Here is a 27,323-nt window from a genome sequence, read left to right as displayed (position 1 = left end):
AATAAATAATTAAATTGGCCGTGTGTGGTGCTCACACCTGTAATTCCAGTACTTTGGGAGGCTGAGGCAAGCGGGTCACGAGGTCAGGAGATGGAGACCATCCTGGCCAACTTGATGAAACCCCGTCTCTACTAAAAATACAAAAATTAGCTGGGTGTGGTGGCTCGCACCTGTAATCCCAGCTACTCAGGAGGCCGAGGCACGAGAATCGCTTGAACCCAAAAGGCGGAGGTTGCAGTGAGCTGAAATTGCACCACTGTACTCCAGCCTGGTGACAGAGCAAGACAGCGAGACTCCGTCTCAAAAAAAAAAAAAAAAAAAAAATGCCAGGCAGGTGGCTCACGCCTGTAATCCCAGCACTTTGGGAGGCCAAGGCGGGTGGATCACCTGTGGTCTGGAGTTCGAGACCAGCCTGGCCAACATGGTGAAACCCTGTCTCTACTAAAAATACAAAATTAGCCAGGCATGGTTGTGCAATCTTGTAATCCCAGCTACTCTGGAGGCTGAAGCAGGAGAATTGCTTAGAACCTGGGAGGCGGAGGTTGTGGTGAACTGAGATCGTGCCACTGCACTCTAGCCTGGGCAGTGTATTTATGTATTTATTTATAAATAAATACATAAAAACAAACATAAATAAATAAAAGTTTACAAAATAAATGGGTAGAGCAGATGGAGTCATAGGTGATAATTTATAAATGATTGTCAATTTATTGGCTACATACAGGTGTTGGTAACTCAGATCTATTGGGCATTCAGGCAAAGTGTATTAAGTTAATTACATGGTATTCAGAATTATTTCTAGATGTTCATTGTGACTTGAATTAGACATTGAGACTCACAAAGCTACAATTTTTACTCTTTATTTATTTATTAATCTTTTAAAAATGTTTCAATATTCCTGTCAAGGCATTAACTTTTTTTTTTTTTTTTTTGAGACGGAGTCTCGCTCTGTCGCCCAGGCTGGAGTGCTGTGGCCGGATCTCAGCTCACTGCAAGCTCCGCCTCCCGGGTTCACGCCATTCTCCTGCTTCGGCCTCCCGAGTAGCTGGGACTACAGGCGCCCGCCACCTCGCCCGGCTAGTTTTTTTATTTTTTAGTAGAGACGGGGTTTCACCATGTTAGCCAGGATGGTCTCGATCTCCTGACCTCGTGATCCGCCTGTCTCGGCCTCCCAAAGTGCTGGGATTACAGGCTTGAGCCACCGCGCCCGGCCGGCATTAACTTTTTTATACTTAATTGTACTTAGGTATACTTAAGTACCAGGAAAACCTTGTGGATCATACCTAAATAAGCATTAAGTCATTTAAAGGACTGATGTGATGTGATGTAGACAATAGTATTCTACACAATAGTTTCAGGTCTACGTTGATTAAATTTTGCTTTTTTGAGACAGGCTCTGTCACCCAGGCTCCAGTGCTGTGGCATGATCCTGGCTTACTGCAGCCTTGACCTCTCAGGCTCAAGCAGTCCTCCCTCCTCAGCCTCCCTAGTAGGTGGGACTACAAGCATGCACCACTATGCCTGGCTAATTTTTCATTTTTTGTAGGGACAGGGTCTTTCTATGGTGCCCAGGCTGGTTTCAAACTCCTGAGCTCAAATGATCCTCCCACCTTGGCATCCCAAAGTGTTGGGATTACAGGTGTGAGCCATCACACCTGGTCATTTTAGGTTTCTTTTTTTTTTTTTTTTTTTTTTAATGAGACAGTGTCTTGCTTGGTTGCCAGGCTGCAGTGCAGTGGCGCTGTCTCGGCTGAGATCGCAACCTCTGTGTCCCGGGTTTAAGCGATTCTTTTGCGTCAGCCTCCTTAGTAGCTGGGACTACAGGCGCGTGCCGCCACACCCCGCTAATTTCCGTATTTTTAGTAGAGATGCAGTTTCACGGTGTTGGCCAGGATGTCCTCGGTCTCTTGACCTCGTGATCCGCCCGCCTTGGCCTCCCAAAGTGTTCGGATTACATGCGTGAGCCACCATGTCCGGCCGGCCATTTTAGTTTTAATAATTTTTATATTTTTCTAATTTAAAGAAGGTACTAAATTCTCTTACAGCTCTTATTTATGAATATAGTATTCATTATTGTTATTATGATTATTTTGTATGTGTTTAATCTCATTTTCAATATAAGCTCCTGGAAATTAGAGATTTTGTCTATCTTATTCACCACTCTATTCTCAGTACTTGACCTTGTCTTGCATGAAACAGATATCGAACAAATATTTGTTAAATGAATGAATGAATGAAAATACTGATACCACATTTAACAATTTTACAAGTACTACAGGTTTGACCATCTAACAAATGAAATAGATTGTATAGGGCAGAGTCATAGCCAACCTGCCATAAAAGAAAATGCAAATGAAAAATAAACCTTTGTATGTATGGCTGCTAAGATTTTGGGGCTTTTGTTAATGTAGCATAACCAGCAAAAGCTCAATGATGCAGCATATAGAATATACACATACAGATGGACCAGCAGATGAGATTCCAAAGATAGTTCAATAAGCATTAACTACACCCACACACTTCATTCCCTAACAGAAAGAATGGAATTCTTGTTCACTAAGATCTGCCTCAAATATTACTTACTTTGTTTCTCTGGCTACTCAAGTATTTAATCAGAACTCTTTTCTTTCCTTTTTTCCCCAGGCTGGAGTGCAGTGATGCCATCATAGCTCACTGTAACCTCTAACTCAAGGCCCAAGGAATCCTCCTGCCTCAGCCTCCTGAGTAGCTGAGACTATAAGTGCCACCTTGGGTAACAGTCAGATCCTGTCTCAGTAAAATAAAATAAAATTAGCCACCATGCTTGGCTAAATTTTTATTTTTATTTTTTTTTAGAGACGGGGTCTTACTATGTTGCCCAGGCTGGTCAGGACTCTTGATTGCATATGACAGAAACCCAACCCAACCTTTCAACCTGCTTCTCCCTCTGTCTTCCCAGTCTCTGTAAATGGCAACTCCATTCTTCAAGTTGCCCAAGCCCCAAATCTCAAAGTTAACCTTGCTTTCTCTCTTATCTCATAGCCAATCCGAAGGAAAAATCATGTTGGCTGAAAAAATATCCAAATTTAATCACTTCTCATCATTTGCACTTTCCACCATAGTTCAAGCAATCATCATCTCTCAGTATCTTCCAACTGGTCTCCAGGTTTATACTCCCACCCCCTAGAGAATTTACTTCACAGCAGCCAATGATTTCAAACATAAAACATGAGTCAGAAAGCTGGGCACAGCTGCATGCACCTGTAATCTCAGCTACTTGGGAGGTTGCAGTGTACTTTGATTGCATCTGTAAAGAGCTGCTGCACTCCAGCCCGGGCAACATAGCAAGACTCTGTCTCTTAAAACACACGCACACACACACCCCCTACAGGAGTCAGATGTCACTTTGCTTATCCATCCAATTTAGAATAAAAACCAAAGTTCTGAAAAGGCCTATAGGGCCTTCTATGTAATCCGATTCTGTGTTCTCTCTGATTTCATATGGTAGTATTTATCTTGCTTACTTCATTCTAACCACACTACTGGTCTCCTTGTTGTTCCTTGAATATGCCCAGCACATTTCTGCCTCAAAGCCTTTGTACTTGCTGTTCTCTCTGTTTAGAATGCTCTTCTCAAGATATGGCTTGCTTGCCCACCGTCATCTTTTTTTTTTTTTTTGAGAGAGTTTTGCTCTTGTTGCCCAGCTGGAGTGCAGTGGTGCGATATCGGCTCCACTGCAACCTCTGCCTTCCAATTTCAAGCAATTCTCTTGCCTCAGCCTCCCAATTAGCTGGTATTACAGGCCCCCGCCACCACACCTGGCTAATTTTTTGTATTTTTTTTTTTAGTAGAGATGGGTTTCATCATGTTCGCCAGGCTGGTCTCAAACTCCTGACCTCGTGATCCACCCACCTCGGCCTCCCAAAGTGCTGGGATTACAGGCATGAGACACCGCGCCCAGCCCACCTTTTTTTTTTTTTTTTGAGATAAGGTCTGGCTCTATCACCCAGATGAGTGCATTGGCGCAATCTCAGTTCACTGCAACCTCCACCTCCCGAGCTCAAACCATCCTCCCATCTCAGCCTCCCAAGTAGCTGAGATTACAGGCGTGCACCACCACACCCAGCAATTTTTGTATTTTTTGTAGAGACGAGGTTTTGCCAAAATGCCCAGGCTGGTCTCGAGTATCATGAGCTCAAGCAATTCACCTGCCTCGCCCTCCTAAAGTGCTGGGATTACAAGTGTGAGCCACTGTGCCCAGCCCCACCACCTACTTTGTGAGGTCTTCCCTGACTGTCCTGTTTAAATAACCACCAGGTGCAGTGGCTCTTGCTTGTAATCTCAGCACTTTGGGAGGCTGAGGCAGTTGGATCACTTGAGCTCAGGAGTCCTAGACCATCCTGGGCAACATGGTGAAACCCTGTCTCTACCAAACAAACAACAACAACAAAACAACAACAAACACAAAAAAACCCAAACAAACAAAAAATAAAAGTTAGCTGGGTATGGTGGCATGTGCCTGTAGTCTCAGATACTTGGGAGGCTGAGGTGGGAGGATCGCTTGAACCCAGGAGGTCGAGGCTGCAGTGAGCTCTGATCTCATTCCACCTTGGGCAACAGAGTCAGATCCTGTTTCAATAAAAAATAAAATAAAATAAAATAAATTTGTAATAACATTTCTTCACACTCCCTTTCTCCTTCACTTATACCATCTCATATCATATATATTATATATACATTTATTAATGTGTTCAACTTATTATTTTGACGAAGTCAAATCAAGATTCTTTTTCTGTTTATTTTTCTTTTCCAAGAAAATTTTCTAAATTCCCAGAAGCTGTTCTCTTTTTTTATGTATATTTTGTGCATAGATATATTTTTAATGTATATTTTATGGAAAAATACATATAACCTGAAGTTTGCTGATTTAACCATATTTAGGTGTATAATCCAGTGGCATTAAGTACATTTACAGTATTGATAACCATCATCAACTACTTAGTTCCAAAACCCTTTTATTGCCCCACCAGAAACTGTCTATTAAGCAATAACTCCTCATTCCCTGTTCTCCCAGACCTTAGTAATCACCATTTTACTTTCTGTCTTTATGAATTTGACTACTCTAGATACCTCATATAAGTGGAATAATACAGTATTTGTCCTTTCATGATGAATTTATTTCACTTACCATAATGCTTTCAAGGCTCATTCATGTTATAGCATGTAGCAGAACTTCATTCCTCTGTATGCCTGAATAATATATTTCATCATACCACATTTTCTTTTTTTTTTTTTTTTTTTGAGACTGAGTCTAGCTCTGTCACCCAGGCAGGAGTGCAGTTGTACAATCTTGGCTCACTGCAACCTCCACCTCCCGGGATCAAGCGATTCTCCTGCCTCAGCCTCCCAAGTAGCTGGGATTACAGGTGCCTGCCACCATGCCTGGCTAATTTTTTTGTATTTTTAGTAGAGATAGGATTTCACTGTGTTGGCCAGGCTGGTTTCGAACTCCTGACCTCGATGTATCACATTTTCTTTATTCATTTAGTTTTTGATAGACATTTGGGTTTTTTTCCCCCTTTTGGCTATTGTAAATAGTGCTGCTGTGAATATTGGTGAAGAAGTATACATTTGAGCTCCTGTTTTAAATTCTTTTGGCTTGGAGTGGAATTACTGAATCATATGGTAATTCTATTTTTAACTTGAGGAACTGCCAAACTGTTTTCCACAGTGGCTGTATCAGTTTACATTCCCACCAGCAATACACAAGGGTTTACATTTCTCCACATCTCACCAACATTTGTAATTTTCTGCTTTTTTCATAATAGCATTCTAGTAAGTGTGAAGTGGTGTATCATTTGGTTTTGATTTGCATGTCCCTAATCATTAATAACGTGGTGCATGTTTTCATGTGCTCATTGCATATCTTCTTTGGAGAAATGTTCAAGTCCTTTGCTACCCCCACCCTTTTTAAATTTGAGACAGGGTCTCACTCTGTTGCCTAGGCTGGAGTGCAATGGTGCACTCACAGTTTCTATGTAATAGGAATTCAGCAGCAGCTTGCTGACTGGTTCTGGCTTTTGGTTTTTCATGAGATTCAGTCTGATGTGAGCTGGTACTGGAGTAATCTGAAGGCTTGACTGGGGCTGAAGGATTTGCTTTTGAGGTGGCTCATTGGCATGGCTGTCAAGTTGGTCCTGAATGTTGATGGGAGGCCTTAGTTCTTTTTCCTTCACAGAGCTGTTCACACATGGTGGCTGGCTTCCCCTAAAGCATGCGATTTAAGAAAACAAGGCAAAAACTGCAATGACCTAGTCTCAGAGGTTATAATTGGTCATTTTTTTTTTTTTTTTTTGGAGACAGAGTCTTGCCTCTGTCACCCAGGGTGGAGTTCAGTGGCGTGATCTTGGCTCACTGCAACCTCCATCTCCCGGGTGCAAGCAATTATCCTGTCTCATCCTCCCAAGTAGCTGAGACTACGGGTGCACACCACTAGGCCTGGCTAATTTTTGTATTTTTAGTAGAGATGGGGTTTCACCATGTTGGTCAGGCTGGTCTCAAACTCCTGACCTCAGGTGATCCTCCTGCCTTGGCCTCCCAAAGTGCTGAGATTACAGGAGTGAGCCACCATGCCCAGCCATAATTGGTAACTTTTGCCATATTTTATTGGTCCCACAGACAAGCCTTATTCGATGTAGGAGGGATTACATATGGATACATAAATGAATAACAGGCAAAGAGGATCATTGGGTCAAAAGCAAGGATCATTCATGGTCAAATCAGAGAATGGCTACCACATGTGTCTATTTCCAGTGCCTAGAACAATGTCTGGTATGATATGTTCAAAAAAATGTTTGATGAGTACACGAGTCCTTCCTTCTTTCCTTTTCCCTTCCTCCTTCTCTCCTTCCCTTCCTCCTTCTCTCCTTCCTTTGAAGGTTATGGGGGTGGTCACAGCATTAAAGAAAGATTAGAACAGCAAAGGCTTAGGAAAGGCAGGATTACTAGAACCAGGGATTTTAATATCCTCAGGATGTTCTCCATCTCATTTAGCTTCTCTGAGTATAGCCAGGATCTCCTTAGAGTTTCATCCTTACAGCTTCATAACGAGAGGGCAAAGGGCTTTTACTTTTCCAGCTCTGGTTTGAAAAACCCCAGGGTAGGATTCTCCCAGGCCTGACCCCTTGAATCAATCAGTATGATCAGGCAGTTAAGGTAATGTGACTGGCTTCATTTGAGTCAGGCATCTATACCTGTTAATGGAAAAAGATGGAAGGGGGTATGGACAATAAAAATAGTACAACTCAGTCATAGGTACTCCCCTTTCTATATGTTCCCACCATATTATATCTTGGTACAACAGAACATATAATGTTATTGTTCATTTACTTGTTCATATGTTTGTCTTCTATACTATACTACACATTCTTACACTAGAGTGTGAACACAGGTACCACATTTTTGTAACTCCAAATGATACAGGTTTTGTAGTCAAGAGAGACTCATGCTTGCATTTTTGCTTTTTCTTTCACTAACGATCTGACTTTGGACCAGGCATAGCTTCCCTGTATTTTAAATGGGCCAAATAATAGTTACCTCATGTGGAAGCACATAACATTATTTTTGACATGTTGTAGGAGCTGAAAATGTTAGTTACTGTCCTTGCTCTTAGGAAAGTAGTTGACATAGTTGATTATCTTTAATATATTTGTGAATAAATGAAGGAGCAAATAAATTCAGCATTCTTAGTGACTGGCTTGGGGATTCACTTGTAAATGGGGATAACAATAGGATTATGATAAAGATTAAGTGAGATGATAGATGAAAAGCGCTTCCACAGTGCCCAGCTATGGTAAGTGCTTTAAAAGCATAAGCCATCAGCAACATGGGGGTATTCACCTATAGTCCCAGCCACTCAGGAGGCTGAGGCAGGAGGGTCACTGGAGCCCAGGAGTTCAAGGCCAGCCTGGGGAACATAGCGAGACCCTATCTTTAAAAAACAAAACAAAATGGAAGCCATCATGAGAGAGGTAATCCTTTAAAACCAATATATCAGATCTCCTAGAAAAGAATTGAAGAAGTGGCTTTCTCTCTATTTAGGTAGCTTTCACAAGGTATATCACTTGTGAGGTATATTACTTGCTTCTTTTTTTTTTTTTTTTTTTTTTTTTTTTTGAGACGGAGTCTCGCTCTGTAGCCCAGGCTGGAGTGCAGTGGCCAGATCTCAGCTCACTGCAAGCTCCGCCTCCCGGGTTCATGCCATTCTCCGGCCTCAGCCTCCCGAGTAGCTGGGACCACAGGCGCCCGCCATCTCGCCCGGCTATTTTTTGTATTTCTTAGTAGAGACGGGGTTTCACTGTGTTCGCCAGGATGGTCTCGATCTCCTGACCTCGTGATCCGCCCATCTCGGCCTCCCAAAGTGCTGGGATTACAGGCTTGAGCCACCGCGCCCGGCCTATTACTTGCTTCTGTATTGCATAGTAAACTCTCAATAGCCCCTGAGTAACACAACTGCAACATCCATTAATAGAACACAATATAGCCTGCAGAATTCCAAAACCTCAGGTAACGAGTGAAAAAAAAAAAAAAAAAAAGCCAAAGAGGAAAGTTCTACCAAATTAATAATTTTGTCTTGTGTCAGAAAACACCTAATTATAGAAGTTTCTAACCAATGCCTCAGCATCAGCACTCAAACACAATAACAATTATAACGTCATTCTGAGATAAATCAAGTCATAGAAGGAAGGAAGGAGGGACAGAAGAAGGAAGATGGAAGAGGGAAGGAAGGAAGGAAGGGAGGGAGGGAGGGAGGAAGGAAGGAAGGGAGAGAGGGAGGGAGGGAGGGGAGAAAAGAAGGAATGAAAAACCAAAATCAATTAGCATACCTAAGACAAAAAAGCTTTGATTTCAGCATTCCTAGTCCTCCACATTCCCAGCTCCCTACTACCTAACAAGTGTATAAGGTGGAACTGAAAGGGTGTTAAATGGGTGGATCCCAGTGGCAATGTCGTTAACACTCCCTATGAGTCAGCTATAAATTCAATTCAAATCCCCAGTCTCCCTGTATTCTCTGCTTATCATGGTTACCACCAAAATGACTGCTGCCTTTAGAAACCCTAGTGGGAAACAGGTAAATGTGTAAAACAATGTTTGATTTTATATTAAAATTTATAAAAATTTATAACTGCTGTAACAGAAAGCAATTTGTTATTGAGTTAGGATTTATATATTTCGCTTAATCTTCAAAACACAGGAACAGCTTGTTAACATTTCTTCAGTTTTATTTTAAGACTGTTATCTCATTGTATTGCAGCCATTCGAGTGATGAACAAAATTTATGAAGTGTTAGGTTTAAGTGTTAGGTTTAATTCCACACCTGCAAGAAAGGTATTTTAGTAATTGGCTTTTTGTAATTCAACACTTGTCGCAATTCTCTCCTAGCAGTAATTGGCTGCTGTTTATGTTTCTTTGAATATACATTCACAGAGGAGACCTAGCGTGTCTGTATGGGCTTCAAATTTCTCATATGGAGAAGAAGAAAATGACTGGTTACCATAGCATTTGTTCACAAACTCTATTTGGTGACAATGTTGATGGTTGCATGGTCTCTCAATAATGATTTCAGAAGTGTTGCCTCCCGTCGTGTTTGGGAACACAGTTCATAATAAAAGCTACATTAATTTTTCTGTAAAGTATCATGTTTCTAAAATAGTTTCCTCACTTCATCCTTTTTTTTTTTTTTTTTTTTGGTGGAGGTGGGAGAGACTGCTAATTAACATTAGCTAATGTTTGTACCTGGCTTTAATTAGACAATTTCACATGGAATAAAAACACATCTCACGTCGCATCTATGATTGGGACTCTTATTTTTATTTGCTTGATGAAGAGACTGAAGCTTACAGAGTTAAAAGGCAGACTATTAGCAGGTGTCAAAATCAGGATTCTTCAAATTCAGTCTTTTTTATTCGTCTTTTTGTTTTTGCACATTGGTACTTTGTGGGTTTGGAAAATAGTAATTACAATAGCTACTATTTTTGGATACTTGTTATACACATGGTATATATTATTCCATTTAACTGTCACTTCAGTGCTTAAGTAGATATTATTATCTCCAGTTTATGAATGAGAAGATTGGAGCTCGAAGAGCTCAAAGGGATTGATCACATTTTTGGCAAGAACACTTGAAATTTTAGGTCACAGTCTAGTCACTTGTATTAATGTAGAAGTTACTAGTTCCCAGATAATTGGATAGTTTAAGGGGAATTACTAACTCTAGTTCCACCAAATTTTATCTTGCTTTAAAACAAGTATTTTGGAAAGTCAAGAAATGAATGAATTTCTCCTTTTGGTGGGTAGGAACTGGCACACTATTGATGTCCCATTCTGGTGGCTCAATTTCAAAAGTTTTTTGGGCTGACCGTGTTAATGTGTAGGATCACATATAGAAGTGATGTCTGAGCTATACGGCCAGAGAGCTTGTTCTTTCCCATAATCATGGCAGATCTAGTCTCTACCTGTGCACAAGTATCAAGAGATAAACAGAATTGTGTGTCTCTTAATAATGTTCTTTCCTAAGATGATGTCAGGGTCTTCTAAAGAATGAATATGGTGGAGGTAAAGTGTTAAAGTGGTGAGGTTAAAGCTATTCTTTTTTTTTTTTTTTTTTGAGACAGGATCTTGCTCTATTGCCCAGGGTGCGGTGCAGTGCAGTGGCGTGATGTCAGCTCACTGCAACCTCCACCTCCTGGGCTCAAGTGATCTTTCCACCTCAGCCTCCCTAGTAGCTGGGACTACAGGTGCACGCCACCATGCCCTGCTAAGTTAAAGCTATTCTTATAACCCCAGTGCATGGAGGCTATAGCTTTTTATTTGAGTACCTTTCAGATTCATATTGTAGAAAGTAACGAGCCTAGTAAGATAGGCTGTCACTATTTCATTGTGAACCTTCATTTAAAAAACAAAACAAAACAACAAAACAGTTTTGAACATCAGTAGGAGTTGAAATGGAGTGTTATGTCTCCTTTTACTTTAATAGTGCTACCAGTAGGACTTTCTGATGAGTGAAAATGTTCTATATTTGTACTGTCAGACAGTAGCCACTAGCCACATGTGCTATTACTGAGTGCTTGAAGTATGTGAGTGTGACTATGAAACTGAACTTTTAATTTATTTATTTTTGAGACAGGGACTCGCTCTGGCACACAGGCTGGAGTGCTGGAATGCAGGGGCATGATCTTAACTCACTGCAACCTCCACCTCCTGGCTCAAGTGACCCTCCCACTTCAGTCTCCAGAATAGCTACAGTTGTGCCAATACACCTGGCTAAGTTTTTAATTTTTATTTTCGTAGAGATGGGGTCTGACTATGTTGCTCAGGCTGGCCTCAAACTCTTGGCCTCAAGCGATCCTCCTGTCTTGGCCTCCCAAAGTGCTGGGATTACAGGCATGAGCCACCATGCCTGGCTTAATTTAAGTTTAAATGTAAATAGTCACATGCTGCCAGTGTCTCTAGTGGTTGCTGTGTTAGTGCAATCCTAGAATGTAACTGAGATGGTCTGGTTCTCTAAAAAAGCTCCCAAATACAAGCGCCCAGGGTGAAGGAGGAATGTTGCTCACCAGTGGGTTTGACTTCTCTGGTGAGTTCCTTCTTTGTACCTTGGGTTGTTTTTGCCATTCAGAGGAGTATCTCCCTTGCATTTCCTTTCTGTGAACAATGGAGCTAACATGACTGACTTAAACACCTTTGGCAGTTTAGAGCATGGTGTTCCAGGGTTTAACCCTTGCCAGGTTTAGAGGGGTTCCCCTCCCAGACAGTGACCCAAATCAATGCTAAGGGTGTACAGTATTAGAACATAGAAAACTTTTAATTGCTGACTGAATTTACCGCAAATAAAACTATCTGAGGGCCGGGTGCAGTGGCTCACGCCTGTAATCCTAGCACTTTGGGAGGCCGAGGTGGGTGGATCACGAGGTCAGGAGATTGAGACCGTCCTGGCTAACATGGTGAAACCCCGTTTCTACTAAAAATACAAAAAATTAGCCGGGCATGGTGGCAGGCGCCTGTAGTCCCAGCTGCTCGGGAGGCCAAGGCGGGAGAATGGCGTAAACCCGGAAGGTGGAGCTTGCAGTGAATGGAGATCGCACCACTGCACTCCAGCCTGGGCGACGGAGCGAGAGGAAAAAAAAAAGAAAAGCTATCTGAGGAGGGTGCTACTGCCCACTGCACCCTGCATCCTCCCTGCATCCTCAGTCTTCTACTCCACATGTGGAGTTCCAGGGTATGAGCAGTAGAGTGGCAGGAGCTGGAGCAGAGGTGGTGTTGGGTGAAATTCACACAGTGGAATTTCACTTACGCAAATGCTCAAGCACTCGTGGGAGGTCAGAATTAGCTCTTTCTTCGGTTAGAATGAGCTATTTCAGTGAGATGTTAAAGTGTAAGCTCTTTCACCAAATAAATTGATGTGCTCAGGCAAGTGAAAGAAAGGGGTAAATCAGGGTTAGTGCTTGGGGGTCAGAGCTAATGACACAAGCTTCTCTCCTCCGGCCTATGCATTTGAGATACATCTCAGGCACTTAAGCACAACAGTGCTAAGCTGGTATAAATTATATATATACACACATACGAATATATAAAAGCATATGATATGAATATTACATATGTAAATATAAATTGTACCAATAAAATCAACACCAGGCTTATTTTTAATCATTTATTCAAAATACATTGAACAGCTACTGCGCAAAGTGCTAGGACTACTGAGAAGCTTAAGACAAAAATATGGGGTGTGATGGTGTGTGACTGTAGTCCCAGCTACTCAAGAAGCTGAGGCAGGAGGATGGCTTGAATTCAGGAGTCCAAGTTCAGCCTGAGCAACATAATGAGACCCAGTCTTTTAAAATAATAAAATAAAACGAAACCACAAACCTCAAACAAACAAAAAGACAAAATATGATTTCAATCATCATGAAGCTCTTAATCTAGTAGATGAGTAATATATATAAATCAAAATATTACAATTTCAGAGAAGTGCTATAGGGCCTAATGTTTAACCACTTCTGGCGTTCAACTGACTGTGTTCAAAGCTCTGCCACCACTTTCCAGGGGTATAGATTGAGGCAAGTTATTTAATGTTTACTAAATTTCAGCTTCTTCATATGCAAGGGGGTTATGATAATAATACCTACCCCATGAGGGCAGTCTGAGGATTAAACGAAATAGTGTATGTATAGCCTTAGCTAATACCCATATATGTTGAGTGCTCGACCAGGTGTTAGCTATTAGATTTTAAAAGTTTATTTAATTTTTATGGTTTTGTTTGTTGTTGTTGCTGTTGCGACAGAGTCTTGCTCTGTTGCCCAGGCTGGAGTGCAGTGGCACGATCTCAGCTCACTGCAAGCTCCACCTCCCGGGTTCAACCAATTCTCTGTCTCAGCCTCCTGAGAAGATGAGATTACAGGCCTCCACCACCATGCCTAGATAATTTTTTTGTATTTTTAGTAGAGACAGGGTTTCACCATGTTGGCCAGGTTGGTCTTGAACTCCTGACCTTGAGATCCATTGCCTCGGCCTTCCAAAGTGCTGGGATTACAGGCATGAGCCATCAGGCCTGGCCTACTTTTTTTTTTTTTGAAATGGAGTCTCTCACTCTGTCGCCCAGGCTGGAGTGCAATGGTGTGATCTCGGCTCACTGCAACCTCCACCTCCCGGATTCAAGTGATTCTCCTGTCTCAGCCTCCCGAGTAGCTGAGATTACAGGCACACACCACCATGCCCAGCTAATTTTTTTTTTTTTTTTTTTTTGTATTTTAGTAGAGATGGGGTTTCACCGTGTTGCCCAAGCTGGTCTTGAACTCTTCAGCTCAGGCAATCCACCTGCCTCGGCCTCCCAAAGTGCTAGGATTACAGGTGTGAGTCACTGCACCCGGCCACTATTTTTTATAGTTTTTAAGGTAAAATTTACATTCACTGAAATGTTACCTGCATATTTTTTGATAAGTGAATATACTTATGTAACTCACATCCCTATCAAGATAGAGACCATTTTTACCACCCAGAAATTTCACTCATGTACCATCCCAGTCAATTCCCTGCCACAGGGAACCACTGTTATGATTTTTTTCACCACAGATTAATTTTGTCTTTTCTAGAATTTCAAATAAATGGAACAGTATGACACTCTTTTGTGTCATTTATCTTCACATAGATAATTTACATACTTTGTGTCATTTATTTATCTTCACATAGATAATTCACACACTTTAAGATAAAAAAGGTACAATTTTAAACCTTTTGGGCATGCAGTAAAAATCTCCTTCCCACAGGTACCCACCAGTCACCCAGTCTTCCTCTCTCTCTCTCTCGTTTTGAGACAAGATCTTTCTCTGCCGCCCAGGCTGGAGTGCAGTGGCACGATCATGGCTCACTGCAGCCTCACCCTTCCAGGCTCACCTCGGCTCCCAGGTAGCAGGACTACAGGTGCCTGCCATCACACCTGTCTAAACTTTTTTTTGTATTTTTTGTAAAGATGGGGTTTTGCCATGTCGCTCAGGCTAGTCTTGAACTCCTGATCTTAAATGATCCGCTGGCCTCAGCCTTCCAAAGTGCTTAGATTATAGGCGTGAGCCACTGTGCTTGGCTCAGTTGTCCTCTCTTGAAGCAAACAATGTTATTAGTTTAATGTGGGCCATCCCATGTCTTACCATTATTAATTCAGGTGCTTACAAAAAGGCTCTTTGAGAACTGTTTTAAAGGTTACCCAAAGAATCTTGTGACAACCCAGCTAAAATGATATAAAATCAAATTTTTTTTTTTTTTTTTGAGATGGAGTCTCGCTCTGTCGCCCAGGCTGGAGTGCAGTAGCCGAATCTCAGCTCACTGCAAGCTCCGCCTCCCGGGTTCACGCCATTCTCCTGCCTCAGCCTCCTGAGTAGCTGGGACTACAGGCGCCCACCACCTCGCCCAGCTAGTTTTTTGTATTTTTTTAGTAGAGACGGGGTTTCACCGTGTTAGCCAGGATGGTCTCGATCTCCTGACCTTGTAATCCGCCTGTCTCGGCCTCCCAAAGTGCTGGGATTACAGGCTCGAGCCACCGCGCCCGGCCAATCAATTTTAACATAACTGAAGTTTTTGGATTCTGATTCCAAATGTCAGATTGGGACATTTTACCTCTCTCTGACTTTATGCCAAATTTAGTTTAAGTTCTAGCATCTATAATTTTCATTTACTGAACAAATAAATATCTAACAAATATGAAAATACAACCATGAAACAAAATCAAATCCTGGACTTACGGAGCTAATAGTAAAAAATTCACCAATATAACCACCCAATTACAGTTTCATGCGATGTGAAAGGAGTAAGAGACCACCGTAGGGAGGTCAGAAGGTGCTTCTCAGAGGTGGATACTAGAGATACTAGAGCCGTTGTCAAAGGATGAGGACTGGGGGAACTTTCCGGGCACAGAGCAAAGCATGAGCAAATGCTCTGTTGAGGCCAGGAAGCTGGTAAATAGGCAATAAAAGAGGCCAGTGTGGCTGGAGCACAGAGAGCAGGGTAGAATTGGTCTGAGCAGTGAGAAGAGGTGGAGAGGTGGGCAAGGCACCTGGCCATTCAGGGCTTGGTTAGTTAGGAGGGTTTTTTCTAAGAGAATGGGAAGGTGTTTAAGTGGTTTAGGCTGGGAAGTGACAGGGTCACACTGTATTTTGAGAAAGTCACTTTGCTGTTGTGTTGAGATTAGAGAGGGGATAAAAGGGATATGGGTAAACTACAAGAAGACTAGGTCAGTAATCCTTCCACCCCCACTCCCCAGGTAAAGGTAGGCTAGACTAGGGTGGTGATGGAGGAGATATGAGAGGACAGATTCAAGGACCATTTGTAAGGTAAAAACCAATAGAATTTGCTGACGGATGGAATATAAGAGGGGAGAGGTACATTATCAAGGATGTGTCTTAGTTTTCTTACACAAGGATTCAGTTGCAATAAAACTGTTAATTGAAATTTCTTTAAATAATGGCGCAACCTAAAGTTATGCAAACATTTGCCTCAGATAAAATTTCAAATTTTCAAAGTTTTTAGCTGGGTGGAGGGCATGGCTTTACTTCCTATTTCTTGGTATTTCCTAATGTTGTTGAAAAAAAAGTTGTTTTTTTTTTTTTGAAATGCTTAGTTCAGTGGAAACCCATCTGCGAATTCTGTCTTATAAATTTAAATTAGAAAATAACTAGGGATATCTAATTTCTAGACCAATACTTTTGGAGTTTCTTGTGCTGCTAATTATTACAATTTTTGTCACTTTTTTTTTTTTGGGACAGAGTATCGTTCTGTCGCCCAGGCTGGAGTGCAGTGGCGCAATCTCGGCTCACTGCAACCTCCACCTCCGTGGTTCAAGCAATTCCCCTGCCTCAGCCTCCAGAGTAGCTGGGAGTACAGGCGCACGCCACCATGCCAGGCTATTTTTTTTGTATTTTTAGTAGAAACGGTGTTTTCACCATGTTGGCCAGATTGGTCTCGAACTCCTGACCTCAGGCAATCCGCCCTCCTTGGCCTCCCAAAGTGTTAGGATTACGGGTGTGAGCCACCGCGCCTGGCTGTCACTTCCTTTTTTTTTTTTTTTTTGAGACGGAGTCTGGCTCTGTTGCCCAGGCTGGAGTGCAGTGGTGCGATCTCCACTTACTGCAAGCTCCGCCTCCCGGGTTCACGCCATTCTCCTGCCTCAGCCTCCCCAGTAGCCGGGACTACAGGCGCCCGCCAACGCGCCCGGCTAATTTTTGTATTTTTAGTAGAGACGGGGTTTCACCGTGTTAACCAGGGTGGTCTCGATCTCCCGACCTCGTGATCCGCCCGTCTCGGCCTCCCAAAGTGCTGGGATTACAGGCGTGAGCCACCGCGCCCGGCCTGCCTGGCTGTCACTTCCAAACGTATAATGAAAGTATCTGTATTGCCTTTTAAATTTTTCTTGCCTGCTTTCCCTGGACCAGAATAGGCTGTTTCTGTCCCAAACGAAGTATTTTCCTTCTAAGAATTCGTTGATGCTGGAGGGCTGCCCGGCTGAATCTTACATATTTGTGCCCATGTTCTGCAGGAGTCTGCATAAACCCAGTGCGTAGAGACGTGGAAGAGTACATTACAATTACAAGTGTCATTTACACGTTGATTATTGTTTTTCAGAGTGCCCTAAGCTGCCTTCCGAAGCCTGCGCGTCTGCACCTCGTGCCCAGGGCCTGGAAGTCAGGCTCCGGGCCAGTGCGGCAGCGCTAGGCCTGCAGTCCTAAGCTCGGGGTCGCTTCGGGCCCCCGAGGGGGTGTGTCTTCCACCGCTTTAACATGGAAGGGGCGGTTCAAGTGGCGGGGGAAGTCGGCGACTTGCAGGGCTGAGGGCTGGTGCTTTGAAAGAGGCGGAGGGGAAAAGAGGGATTTCCCCGCCCCTGCTGCACTCCGTCCAATCCCTTCGCCTTCTCCTTTTCTCTGCCTGCCCGCCCGGCCCCTAACCTGCTCGAACCCATTCTGCGGTAGAGGCGGCCGGGTCTCTTTAAGGCCCTGCTGCGCCTGCGCCTTGGGCTCTCCTGACGCGGCCGGGCCGGACCCCGGAGGAGCCAGCTGGCCGGCAGGCGAGGGGCTGGTGGCGGTTCCAACAGCGGTGGTACCGGGAGGGGTAGGTGAGGGTCGCGTGGCGGCCCTGAGCTTCTGAGTGAGCGTGGTGCTTTTGGGAACGCGGGACGGGCGACCCGTGGAGCCAGGAGCGGGGCCGAGGCGCTGAGACGCGGCGGCGCGGCTGCCGGCTGGATGGGAAGTTAATGTTTACGGCGAAGTCTACTCAACGTTTCCAAGGTGAGGGGCGCCGCGCCAGGCCGGGAGGCCGGGAGGCCGGGAGGCCGGGCGGGCGGTGAGTCCGTGTTCCGCTGGCGTACAGCTGGGCCGAGGCGCGGCGGGCGGGGGCGCCGCAAGTTTTGCTGCGCGAGCGGGGCGGGCGCGCCCGGCCCCGCCAGGGCCTAAGTTCCCTGCACTCGCTTCCTCGCCTGTCGCCGCCGCAGCAGGTCGCAGCCCTCCTTCTCGTGGGCACTGGGGAAGAAACTCGTCGGCGGGTCTAACTGTGGCGTCCCAGGGCGGTGGAGGGACGGAGCAGCTTCGGGGGCACGTCCTCGTAAATCCCGTGGAGGACACTGACCCTGCACCCCACCCTCGAGGCCAGAAGTCGGTTCCCTCTGGGGACTTCAGGGGAGAGAGCGCTCGCGCCCCTGACTTGCAAAGTTGGCGTCTTTATTTGGCCGCCGGGATTCTGCGCATGGCGTGTCTCCAGGCTGGTGATGGGCAAGGCAGATGTGCCAGGTCCAGGATGCACTTGAGGAGAGTTTGTAGCCATCCCTGAATCACCTTGTGACTGTGGGGCAAGCCTCAAATTAACCTCAGGATATCCGGTAGGTTGGATTGTGGGTTTGGTGTTTGCACTCCAAAGAGTTGCTTTGATTTCCCTGTGTCTGTCTGTCTTTGGGGCTTCTTAGATAATCTCATTTGGCGTCCTTTCACCCAAGAGTTAATCAAGCCTTTTGGAATGGTTTCCTCGCTTTCCTCCTATCTATTGCTGGTAGAGCTGCTTTTGAAAAGAAGTATTTTCTTGAAGTGGTATCTTTTCTTTGGGTTACAGTGTTGAATAATAAACTCCTTTCTTTGCCGAAAGAATGAATTTCAGTGCTTACTGAAGTTAAAGAGAAGTGATCTGCTGGTAGTTTTTAATCTTTGTTCAGAGCTGATATATGTTAGTAACTTTTTTTTGTATTAAAATTTTGTTAGTAGAATTTCACCAGTGTACCAGAAGCTCTTTTTTCTTTTTTTTTTTTTTTTGAGACGGAGTCTCGCTCTGTCGCCAGACTGGAGTGCAGTGGCGACCTTGGTTCACTGCAACCTCCACCTCCTGTGTTTAAGCAATTCTCCTGCCTCAGCCTCCCGAGTAGCTGGGACTACAGGCGTGTGCCACCACGCCCAGCTAATTTTTGTATTTTTAGTAGAGACGAGGTTTCACCATGTTGGCCAGTATGGTCTTGATCTCTTGACCTCGTGTTCCACCCACCTCGGCCTCCCAAAGGGTTGGGATTACAGGTGTGAGCCACCGTGTCCGGCCTTCTTTTTCTTTTCTTTTCTTCCTTTTTTTTTTTTTTTTTTTTAAGGCTGAGTCTCACTCTGTCGCCCAGGCTGGATATATTCTCCTGCCTCAGCCTCCCGAGTAGCTGGGATTACAGGCATACATCACCACGCCCGGCTAATTTTTTTTTTTTTTTGTATTTTTGGTAGAGATGGGGTTTCACCATGTTGGTCAGGCTGGTCTTGAACCCCTGACCTCAAATGATCCTCCCGTCTCAGCCTCCCAAAGTGCTGGGATTACAGGCGTGAGCACTTCTGGTGTGGCCCAGAAGCTCTTTTTTTCTGTTCTAAAATGATAACTTTAAGATTTCTGAGAACTTTGTGTTAAATAAATCTTAGAACTAAGTTATTGAAGTATAGAGAAAAAGTTCACAATTCTAAATGTGCAGGTGGTCCGGGTGCGGTGGCTCACACATGTGATCCTAGCATTTTGGGAAGCAGAGGCAGGTGGATCACTTGAGCCCAGGGGTTCGAGACCAGCCTGGGCAATATGGCAAAACCCTATTTCTACTAAAAATACAAAAATTAGCTGTGTGTGGTTGTGTATGCTGGTAGTCCGAGCTACCCAGGAAGCTGAGGTGGGAGGATCACCAGAGCGAGAGAGGTCGAGGTTGCAGTGAGCCTTGATCATGCCGCTGCACTCCAGCCTGAATGGCAGAGTGAGACTGTCTTTCAAAAAAAAACAAAAACAAAAAACATTGTGATGAATTTTTACTAAGTGAACCACCAAAGATCAATAAATAGAACATTACTAGATTGGAGTATGTACGTAGGAGTGGCATTGTTGATTTTAGAGGTATATGCATGATAAAACTTTAGTATTAGATATTGTTGAACATTTTCCCAAAGTGGTTGTACCAATTAGCAGAGAATGTTCTGGTTACCCCACATCCTTGCTGGTGCTTGTCAGTTGAAATGTTTTTTTGCTAGTCTAGTAGAGGTACAGTAATATATCAGTGTGGTTTCATGTTGCATTTTCCTGGTACTGAGGTTGAGTATCTTTTGTTGACCATTTATATTTCCTCTTGTGAAGTGCCTGTTAAGTCTTTTTGCCCAGTTTTCATTGATATGCTTATTTTTCTTTGATTTGTAATACTTTATTCTGGATATGAGTCCTTTCTAGGATATATATGTATTGCATTTTTATTTTTTCCGTCTGTATTTTTGTCTTGTCAGTCTTTTAATGGTGTTTTTTTTCATGCCTGGAGATTTTTTTTTTTTTTTTTGAGACGGAGTCTTGCCATGTCACCCAGGCTGGAGTGCAGTGGCGCGATCTCAGCTCACTGCAAGCCTCGCCTCCCAGGTTCATGCCATTCTCCTGCCTCAGTCTCCTGAGCAGCTGGGACTATAGAATCCTGCCACCACGCCTGGCTAATTTTTTTTTTTTTGTATTTTCAGTAGAGACAGGGTTTCACTGTGTTACCCAGGATGGTTTCGATCTCCTGACCTCGTGATCTGCCCACCTCGGCCTCCCAAAGTGTTGGGATTACAGGCGTGAGCCACTGCGCCCAGCCTATGCCTGGAGATTCTTAATGTGTGTGTGTGTGTGTGTGTGTGTGTGTGTGTGTGTGTGTTGTAAGATGGAGTCTCACTCTGTTGCTGGGCTATAGTGCAGTGACGCGATCTCGGCTCACTGCAACCTCTGCCTCTTGGGTTCAAGCAATTCTCCTGCCTCAGCCTCCTGAGTAGCTGGGACTATAGGTGTGTGCCACCATGCCCCGCTAATTTTTGTATTTTTATTAGAGACAGGGTTTCACCATGTTGGCCAGGATGGTCTTGAACTCTTAACCTCATGATCCGTCCGCGTCAGGCTCCCAAAGTGCTGGGATTATAGGTGTGAGCCAGCGTGCCTGGCCTTTTTTTTTTCTTTTTTTTTTTTTTGAGACAGGATCTCACTCTGTTGCCCAGGTTTGAGTACAGTGGCATGATCATGGCTCACTGCAATCTTGATCTCCCAAGGCTCAGGTAATCCTCCTGCCTAATTTTTTTTTTTAGGCTGGAACTATAGGTGAGCACCACCTTGCCCAGCTAATTTTTGTATTTTTAGTGGAAATGGGGTTTTGCCAAGTTGCATAGGCTGTTCTTGAACTCCTGAGCTCAAGTCATACACCTACAGCTGCCTCGGCCTCCTAAAGTGTTGGGATTACAGGCATGAGCCACTGTGCCCAGCCTGAGATTCTTAATTTTAATAAAGTATACTTTATCAATCTTCTCCTTTATGGTTACTGCTTTTTGTGTCCTGTTTAAGAAGTCAGTGCCTAACCTGAAAATATGAACATATTTTTTTGTGTTGCCTTAATAACAATTTTATTTTACTTTTTGCAAAAAAAAAATATATTTTTTCAGATAGGGTCTGAAGTGCAGTGGTGCAACCTCAGCACACTGCAACCTCTACCTCCTGTGCTCAAGCAGTCCTCCCACCTCAGCCTCCTGAGTAGCTGTGACTACGACTACAGGCATATGCCACCACACCTGGCTAATTTTTGTATGTTTTGTAGAGACAGGGTTTCAACATATTACCCAGGCTGGTCTCAAACTCTTGGGCTCAAGCAATCTGCCCTCTTCGGCCTCCCAAAGTGCTGGGATTACAGGTGTGAGCCACTGTACCCATCCCCTACTTTTTGCATTTAAGGTGTATAATTTACGGTAAATTCTTGATGAATCGCAGGGGTCAAGAATCCCTTTTTTAGGTCGGGCGTGGTGGCTCATGCCTATAATCCCAGCACTTTGGGAGGCCGAGGTGGGCAGATCATGAGGTCAGGAGTTTGAGGCCAGCCTAGCCAACATGATGAAACCCTGTCTCTACTAAACATACAAAAAATTAGCTGGGCGTGGTGGCATACGCCTGTAATCCCAGCTACTCAGGAGGCTGACGCAGGAGAATCGCTTGAACCCAGGAGGCGGAGGTTACAGTGAGCTGAGATCGTGCCATTGCACTCTAGCCTGGATTACAGAGTGAGACTCCATCTCAAAAAAAAAAAATTTTTCCTTTTTTTGGGGGATACAAAACTGATTAAGATGCTGAAAAAGATTTACTTTTTTTTTTTTCCTTCACTTTTTACTATATGGACGTCTGTTTGATCCAGTACCGTTTATTGCAAATACCATCCTTGTCCTCTCCACTGTGTGGCACTTTTTTTCATAACTGAGATAACAGTATGGTCAGCTAATTTATGAAATTAGTGTGGGTCTGTTTCTGGATACTGTGTTCTGTTTTATTTGTGTATTTGTTATCCTTGCACTAATATCACTGTATTAATGTAACTTTATAATAAACCTTGATATGTGGTAATATAAGCTCTCCAACTTTGTTCCTTAAGGTTTTCTGGGCTGTTCTTGGCTCTTAGCATTTTAATATAATTTTCAGAATCTGTTTGTCAATTTCCACAAATTTTGGAATTGGAGTTGAATATATATAAATTTGGAGATAATTGATGGTTCAATATTGAGAGTCAATTTATGAACATGGTATATCTCTGTATCTAGGTCTTTTAAGAATTTCTCTTGGTAATGTTGTTTTCTGTGTAGAAGCCTTGCACATTTTTGTTACTTATTCTTAGATATTTGATGTGTTTTGATGTTATTGCAACATATTTTAAAACATTTGTGACCTGCATGTAGAAACACATCTGGGTTTTTTTGCAGGGTGAGGGAGGGGTGGCACTGGGATTATTTTAAACTAATCCGAGACATCATTTTATCAATAAATTCTAAATCTTTACTCTTTATTCACACCTAATCCAAAGTACACCTTCTGTGTTCTAGTATTTCCAACTAAGTTTTGCATGGTGTTATTTTTTAACATGGTATCGCCAGTATGTTGGACCAATTAAAGATTTATATGGTATTTAGTATATTGATAGTCATTGTGTTAGGCTCTGGGGATACAAAACTGATTAAGATGCTGCTTCAGCCCTTAAGGAGTTCAGAGTCTAGTGGGGATAGTAGAAATTAAAAAAATAGATCATTATCTTCCACTAGGAGAAGTACTATGATGGAAATTGGCTTGGCAGCATGCAGAGGGGTATCTAAATCAAATCTAGGGGAGGGGAAGAGGGTCTAGGCTTGGCTCCCAGTGTTCTGAGAGGTGGACAAAGGAAGTGGGCTGTGGGCAGGGGCTGTTTTTCATCAAACACACTTCTGTTTAACCCCTTGGCTTTCAGCCTTGAGCCTCACTTTACTTTTCTTGAGTCTGGAGTCTCACCAGGTGTATTAGTCTGTTCTCACGCTGCTATGAAGAATACCCAAGACTGGGTAATTTATAAAGAAAAGAGGTGTAATTGACTCACAGTGCCATATGGCTGGGGAGGCCTCAGGAAACTTACAACCATGGTGGAAGGCACCTCTGCACAGGGGAACAGGAGAGCGAATGAATGCCCAGCAAAGGGTGAAGCCCCCTGTAAAACCATCAGATCTCGTGAGAACTCACTCACTATCACGATAACAGGGTGGGGGAAATTGCCCTTGTGATTCAGTTATCTCCACCTGGTCCTGTCCTTGACATGTGGGGATTATTACAATTTAAGGTGAGATTTGGGTGGGGACACAAAGCTAAACCATATCACCAGGTCAGTGTTTCTAGGAAATGAATTTATGAGATAGGAATGGTGGCGGAGGAGGGAACCTAGAGTAGAGTGCAACTGTACCTTACATAGACGTTAAACTATTTACTTTCTCTTTAACCCCATGCCTTTCCACCACTGACCCTATACCTGGGAACTCCTAGGCTCCTAGATCCTGAGCCTTTCCGGGATTCTGTGAGTTAGCCAAATCAGCTTGCTTCTTTTTATTTTTTAAATTAAAAAAAAATTTTTATATCACTTTATCCGGCAGTCTCCTGAGCCAGAATAGGCTCAGAGAGACTCCCTCAGCTTGTTTCTTGATTGTATTCCCTTTTGCAGGCCAGTAGGCTCAGCCTCCTCTACTCAGTCATTTATTTCTCTACCTCTTCTTGTTTCATGGGTGCCATATGTGTTCTTATCTCTCTGAGAATGTTAAAAATAATTTTCTTAAACCTTCCTTTTTTTTTTTTTTGAGACGGAGTCTCAGCCGCCCAGGTTAGAGCGCAGTGGCGTGATCTCGGCTCACTGCAGCCACCATCTTCCGGGTACAAGCGATTCTTGTGTCTCAGCCTTTCAGGTCGCTGGGATTACAGGCATCCGCCATCATGCCCAGCTAATTTTTGTGTTTTTAGTAGAGACGGGGTTTCACCATGTTGGCCAGGCTGGTCTTGAACGCCTGACCTCAGGTGATCCGTGCATCTTGGCCTCCCAAAGTGCTAGGATTACAGGCGTGAGGCACTGTGCCTGGCCTAGACCTTCTTTTCCTTGCATAGTTTCCTCCAAGTTACTTTTTTTTCCTATTTGATATAGTCTTATTAGTAGAGGCCCTCCTTGGAAGACTGGTAATCCTTGGTTGTCTGTTCATGGTTAAGAGTGGGCTACTGAAAGCTGATGGGAAGTCCTGAACTTGTAAGTAGGGCTTAAGGACGTGTAGTTTTACCTTATATTCTAGAGTCTGAAGCAGTGATTCTCTGCTTCGGCTGCCCATTAGAATCACATGAAGAGCTTAAAAAAAAAAAAATCCCTGCTGCTAATATGTTAGAATCTCTGAGAAAAGGTCCCAGGTAGCGATAGTTAAAAAAAAAAAATTAGGTGTGGCTACATACAATAAAATGCACAGAATTTAAGTGTATAGTTTGATTTTTACCATGTAACTGACACAAGATGTAGAGCATGGCGAAAAATTCTAGAAAATTCCTTCATATCCCTTTCTTCTGTTGTCTCACTCCCAGCTCAGAGGTGATCACTATTCTGATTTCTATCTCCGTAGATTAGCACCAGTATTTTTTAAAGCTGCCAAGATAATTCCAGTGTGTGGCCAAGATTGAAATGATTGGTCTGGGTGGATTGTTTGAGGCTATCTCCAGTGTATTTATCTTTCCTTTTGTCCTGGTCATATTTTCCAGAGAGTATCTTCCAGTTTTCTGTTTGGAGAGTTGGGGTCTAGTGTCAGTATCTGGGAACTCAGGAAAAGAGGGTTGGGTAAGGAGGAGCCATAGAACGTTTAGTATATGGGCTCACACAACCTGTCTCTGTTAGGATACCTATGTCTTCCACCTTGTATGGTTTACCCTCTTGAGAAAAGAAATCTGTCACCTGCCACATTGAGGGTGGGGCCACTCAGCAGCTTGGAGGAAATCTGGGTTTCTAACTGTTCAGCATTCACTTGCTCCTTTCTTTTAGTCCCCCTTCCCCTCTTTGTTCTGGGAGTTCCTGAGCCTTTTGAGGAATCTGTGGCATAAACTGGTTTGTTCTTAGTTGTCAGCATTGCTGGCTTAGAATTTGGCCATCTTTAGCAGGGTGCAGTGGCTCATCCCTATAATCCTAGCCCTTTGGGAGACTGAGGCAGGCAGATCATGAGGTCAAGAGATTGAGACCGTCTTGGCCAACATGGTGAAACCCCGTCTTTACTAAAAATACAAAAATTAGCTGGGCGCGGTGGCGGGCGTCTGTTGTCCCAGCTGCTCAGGAGGCTGAGGCAGGAGGATTGCTTGAACCCTGGAGGCAGAGGTAGCAGTGAGCTGAGATTGCGCCACTGCACTCCAGCCTGGTGACAGAGTGAGACACCGTCACACACATACACAAAGAATTTGGCGTCTTTGACTAGGTCAGTTATCCAGCTGCTTTCGAGCTTCCAAAATTTTATTGCTATTGTCTCATTCTCACTATCCTAATGGGTTGTGTCCTAAAAGCAGAACAAACAACAATTACACAACTTTCTTTATCCTTATTTTAGTAAAGTTTTGGGAGAAAGCAAAATTAGATGTGTGTGTGTTCAATCTGCCATCTCACCCTGGAAGTCCGCTGTCTGCTTTCCATTACACAGAAACTTGTTGCCATCTGTCCTCCATTGTTGTCTCCTCCTTTTAAATTTCTTCACAGTTGTCTGAAAAGAGTGTCAGGAGGTAGAGGACCTAAATATTGGTCAAGCTGTCATTTCTTTAGCAGTCTCAAAATTCTTTTTGGAAGTACTCATTGTCCCAGGATGTTATAATCTCAAGATTGGAAGTGATTTTGAAGATGATCCAGTTTAACGAGCTATTTGATACCTTCTCTAAAGGAATCGTCCAGCCTAAAATGTGAGAAACTCGTGGTAAGAGGAGATGAGTACCTGGAGAAATGGATTGGGCTGTAGATCTCTACAAGGGATCTGAAAATCCATGTGTGCATTAAATGTCACGTGAATAATAGATCTTGCTTATTTGTAATATATAATAAAATTTATTAAAAAGTCATAATGGGCCGGGGGTGGTGGTGGCTTACGCCTGTAATCCCAGCACTTTGGGAGTCTGAGGCAGGTGGATCATCTGAGGTCAGGAGTTTAAGACCAGCCTGGCCAACATAGTGAAACCCCATCTCTACTAAAAATACAAAAAATTGGCTGGGCACAGTGACTCACGCCTGTAATCCCCAGTACTTTGGGAGGCCGAGGCGGGTGGATCACGAGTTCAGGAGATTGAGACCATCCTGGCTAACACGTGGTGAAACCCCGTTTGTACTGAAAATACAAAAAAATTAGCCTGGCGTGGTGGCGGGCACCTGTAGTCCCAGCTACTTGGGAGGCTGAGGTAGGAGAATGGCATGAACCCAGGAGGCGGAGCTTTCAGTGAGCCGAGATCTTGCCACTGCACTCCAGCCTGAGCGACGAGCGAGACACCATCTCAAAAAAACAAAAATAAAAAAACAAAAAAACCCCCAAAATTAGCTGGGTGTGGTGGCGTGCACCTGTAGTCCCAGCTACTTGGGAGGCTGAGGCAGGAGAATCACTTGAACATGGGAGGCAGAGGCTGCAGTGAGTCGAGATCACACCACTGCACTGCAGCTTGGGTGACAGTGAGTGAAACTCCATCTCTAAAAAAAAAAAAAGTCATGATGGTTTTATTATTTCAGTTAGTAATGCTTAAATCTAATCATGGGGAGAGGTAGTACTCAGAACTTTTTATTTTGAGAAAGGCTTCTAAACTAGAAAAAGTTATCAGCTATTATTAAAGATTAATAAGGTTGTGGAGATTTTAGTGTCTAGTTAACATGAAGTGAATGATAAAACCACTCATTGAAAACTTTAATTATCTCTAATAGCTTTGTTATTCTTTGACATTCTATATTTTTATTTTCTTAAAAACACTAAATAGTAGCTTCCCAAATGCTG

The 27,323-nt window shown here is 43.5% G+C and overlaps 1 protein-coding gene across 2 annotated transcripts in view; it reads left to right on the top strand.

Moving 5' to 3' along the window:
• The first annotated feature begins 9,054 nt into the window (after positions 1-9,054).
• Positions 9,055-27,323, top strand: part of EVI5 (ecotropic viral integration site 5) — a 279,600-nt gene continuing 261,331 nt past the window's right edge. For both annotated transcript variants that reach the window (XM_025357086.1, XM_025357079.1), the window contains exon 1: positions 9,055-9,109. In XM_025357086.1, coding sequence (XP_025212871.1) covers positions 9,059-9,109 — 51 coding nt within the window. In that variant the 5' untranslated portion in view covers positions 9,055-9,058. The remainder of the gene's footprint in view (positions 9,110-27,323) is intronic.

The sequence above is a fragment of the Theropithecus gelada genome, chromosome 1, assembly GCF_003255815.1.
Source record: "Theropithecus gelada isolate Dixy chromosome 1, Tgel_1.0, whole genome shotgun sequence".
In the NCBI taxonomy this organism is placed as follows: Eukaryota; Metazoa; Chordata; class Mammalia; order Primates; family Cercopithecidae; genus Theropithecus; species Theropithecus gelada.
This window is presented reverse-complemented; position numbering and strand designations above follow the sequence as displayed.